The sequence below is a fragment of the Acanthisitta chloris genome, unplaced genomic scaffold, assembly GCF_000695815.1.
Source record: "Acanthisitta chloris isolate BGI_N310 unplaced genomic scaffold, ASM69581v1 scaffold9278, whole genome shotgun sequence".
NCBI lineage: Eukaryota > Metazoa > Chordata > Aves > Passeriformes > Acanthisittidae > Acanthisitta > Acanthisitta chloris.
This window is the reverse complement of record NW_008688661.1, coordinates 1-3,759: the sequence shown is the minus strand read 5'-3', so window position 1 is coordinate 3,759 and position 3,759 is coordinate 1. Positions and strand designations below refer to the sequence as shown.

At 61.5% G+C, this 3,759-nt stretch overlaps 1 protein-coding gene across 1 annotated transcript in view; it reads right to left on the bottom strand.

Annotated features, from left to right (window-relative positions):
- The window catches only part of KIF3C (kinesin family member 3C), a gene marked incomplete at its 5' end in the record, with an annotated part of 9,434 nt that extends 5,680 nt beyond the window's left edge, over positions 1 to 3,754 (bottom strand). Inside the window, 2 exon segments of the mRNA XM_009081115.1 lie at positions 2,809 to 3,262; positions 3,264 to 3,754. Coding sequence (XP_009079363.1) covers positions 2,809 to 3,262; positions 3,264 to 3,754 — 945 coding nt within the window.
- Positions 3,755 to 3,759: the final 5 nt, after the last annotated feature.

Sequence of the window (3,759 nt, the reverse complement as noted above, 5' to 3'; positions counted from 1 at the left end):
GAGTGCCACCATGCCACACCAATGCGGGTGCCAGCACTCAGGGGGCACACATGGCATTCACGGTGCTGCTGTCACATGCCTCTGAGCAAGGCTCCCCACGGAGGTGCTGTGCCACCAGTACCACCCTGGGCACAGAGGTGGATGCTCTGGCAGACCAGCGACCCCTGTTCTCACTGACTGCCATCTAGGGCAAGAATCTGTTTCTCCCCCATTTTTCCCCTTCCCAGATGCAGGAGGCACATTGTGGGGTTTTGGGGGCATGCAGGCAGCCCCCCAACACCCATGGGAGACCCCTGTGGCTGTACCACCAGCTCCCACCTGCCTCCACTCCCATGAAACTCTCACAGCTATGGGGGCACAGCCCCCCATGCGTGCCCCATCCAGCGCCCCCAACCCTGCTGCACCCCCCTGGCCCTGCCACCCAGGATTCCTCCTTCCTCCCAGCCCCAACATTTTTGCTTGGGTGTTCTGCTGGGGGGCTGAGAGCTCCAGGGGCAGCCCCCTCACCCAGCCCCATGCCATTCCCTGCCAGGGCTCCCCGAGCAGCTGGGCTGGGGGCACTGGGGTGCTATGAGCCCCTCACTCCTTCTCCTCCAAACCCAGTTCTTGGTCCTAATCACACTCCGTGATGTTGAGTGTCCCCTACACCCACTGGGGTGTAGAGAGGGGACCAGGTGGGTGCTGGATCAATGCTCCTGCTGCCACCCCTCCCCACAGGACTCTGGTGACAACCCTCTGGGTCAGATTAAGGAGTTTCTTAGTGCTGGTGCTTTTTCTCTGCCAGAACATTTATTCCCTCTAACGAAGACACTCCCAATCTTCTTTAGTGCTAAGCCTCTCCTGGGAACTCATTTCCGGCACCCAAATAACTTCCCAGCACTTTCCCTCCAGCTGACCCTGGTCTGAGCCCCTGGCAGAGTTGCTGGGGCTGGTAGCACCCACACCCAGCAACCCCATGGCACAGCCTCTCCACATGGGCACACATCTGGGTCCCAAGGAGCACATCTGGCTACCTAGGGGCACATCTGGGCACCAAGGAGCACATCTGCTGAGGCAGGATGGCCCCCACCTCTCCAAGCTTGATGCTGTCCATGTGTCCCAGCTTGATAGCAGACTCAAAGCCCACCCACATCCACGAGTGTGACGGCAAGATGCAGTCCAGAGTGTGTCACCCGTGGGTGTGAGGCACACCCTATGTCCCCCCAGTCTCCTCAGCTGCCTTTGTCACAGTCACTATGGAGCTATTGAAGGCATGAGGGGGACAAAGGGCTCTTTTCATGCTGTTGCCTCCTTGCCTGGCCCTGCTGCGTGGCAGAGCTGCCCACGGGCACCAGGAGGCCACCCAGTGTCCCTTGCAGTGTCCCCCCAGGCAGTGCCTGGTGGGGTGAGAGTCATGGCAGGCTCTGCCCCTCCATGGCTGGCACAGGGGAGATTTTTGCTCCCTGAGGTGACGCCTCGTTGGTATAACTGTTCCATATCCCATGGCCAGAGGGTCCCTGTGTGCAGAGCAGCTCCGAAGGCCACCGAAGGGGATGCAGTGTCATCTCACCTCCGGCCCTGCCTGTTACTCAGCAGTTCCAGGACAAGCAGTGGCCCCAAGCCAGCCCTGCTGTGCTGTGCTGTGCTGGACGAGGAGACCACAATGGATGGCTGCCAGCCACAACCTGCACTCCACCACAGTGGGGGACCAGCTGCAGGGACCCCACATCCACACTGGGCATCCTGCTCCACCAGGACACACATCACAGGACACCAGTCACGGGACACCACCCAGCCAGTGACCAGTGTCCCCCATGCCTCCGTCTCAGTGGCACGTCCCAGTGGCATCCCACGGCTCTTTGTGCAGGCATCCAGGCATGGCCACGCATCCCTGGGCATGATCACACATCCCTGGGCACAGCCATAGCGTCCCCAGGGCTGCAACAAACGTGTCCCTGGCCATGGAGGAGGGTAGAGACACCCTGCTCAGACCTTGACACCCTGGACCTGTCCCTCCCTGCCTGGAGGGATCCCTGCTTGGGCTCCAGCCCAGTCACCGCATCCAGGCCACCGTGGTGACGGAGGGGCTGTGCCGGAGCGTGACGTGGTGGGTCAGGGTGCTGTGGATCCCTCCCCACCGCTGAGACTGTGGTCCCAGCCCCACAGCCGCCACGAGCCTTGTATTCCCGAGCATTCCTAAGCCAGCAGGGTGCCAGTTACACGCCTTCACCAGCCCCACTCCGGATGCTAGGGGATGCTAGGAAGGATTTGGGGTGGAGAGGAAGACCGCCAGGCCCTGCCCGTGGGCTCACAGCCCAGTCTGGCCCGGCAGAGCCCTGTGGGCTGGGTGGGAGCTGGAGACCACTCAGAACTGGGGGGCAAGAGTGCCGAGTCCCCAGCCCTGGGCGCACTCCCGAGGCCACCGGGGACGAATCTGCAGCATCACTCCCATCACTCCCCCTCCCTGCCACACGCTGCTTTGTTGTGCTGAGAGGGACAAGAGCTGAGCACAGCAAACTCGTGCCACCAGTGACCCACTCCCCTGTGGCCCTTCCCACCCACATGCCCAGCAGCTCCTACGTGGGGTCCCCATGCAGGTTTGTGTCTGGGGGCTACTCCAGCCCACCCCTGCACAGGAGTATGGAGCTACCTCTGGAGAACCTGCCCAGACACCTGGCTCAGGAATGCACCTTGCACCTTGCCTGGGCGCCCTGGTGGGCACCTCTCATGGGCACCCTGCTTGGGATCCAATCCTGCAGCCCACCAGGGGCTGGAAGTGCAGCAGGTCTTCCCCCAGGTTTGCTTGTGATGGCGCATGGGGACACGTACCTTGTACTTGATGGCCAACAGCTCCGTGGCCTCCTGCTCCTTCCTCAGGTCCTCTATCATCTTCTCCTTCTCCTGGAGCAGCTTCTGCTTCTCCTCGCTTACCAGGCTGTGGTCATCCCGAATAGCAGCCTTCTCCTCTTCCAGCCTCTCCTTCTGCTCCTTCAAGTAATTCTCCATGTTCTTCTCCAGGCCATCCTCATTGTCATCCTCTCCTTCATTCTCCACAGTGCCTTCTCCATCCGTCGCTTTCTTCCTCCGGCTGCTCCTTCTTCTCTTCTTCCCCAGCATCCCGCGTTTCTCCAGCTGGGCTTTCAGCCGGATGATCTCCTCCTGAAACTCCCGCAGCAAGGTGTCCTTGGGGTCCTCGTTCACCCGGGGCTTGTTCTTGATGTTCTTGGCCCTGTTGGCGAACCTGAGGGTGGAGAGGCTCTCATCATAGCTGTGGGAGGCTGGGCATGATTGTCTTGGCATTGCCCCCGAGGGAGTCCTGCAGGAGGCGGGTCAGCTTGGAGTCCCGGTAGGGGATGTGCGTGCTCCTGCCGTCCACGAGCGCGGAGATGACGTTGCCCAGGGCGGACAGGGAAAGGTTGATCTTGGAGGCTTCCTTGGGGCGCTCGCCATGGGCTCCCATTTTGTTCTGGCGCTCGCTGCCGGCCAGGTCCACCAGGTTGAGCTTGCCCACGCGGATGTGCTCCTCACCGTCCGGCCCCGTCTCGCTGCACTCGATGGTGATGAGGAAGATGGCGTGGGAGCGGGAGCTGTGCTCGTTCATGTTGGTGCTGCCCACGGAGCGCGTCTGGCTCCCCAGGTTCATCACGTGCTCGATCTCCTTGACGTTCTTGGTCACGAAGGAGGAGAGGTCCTTGATGTACACCCCCGTCTCGGGGTTCTCCTTCAGCTCCAGCTTCTTGCTCTGGTCCTTGGCGAGGAGGTCCCTGATCTCCTCCTGGT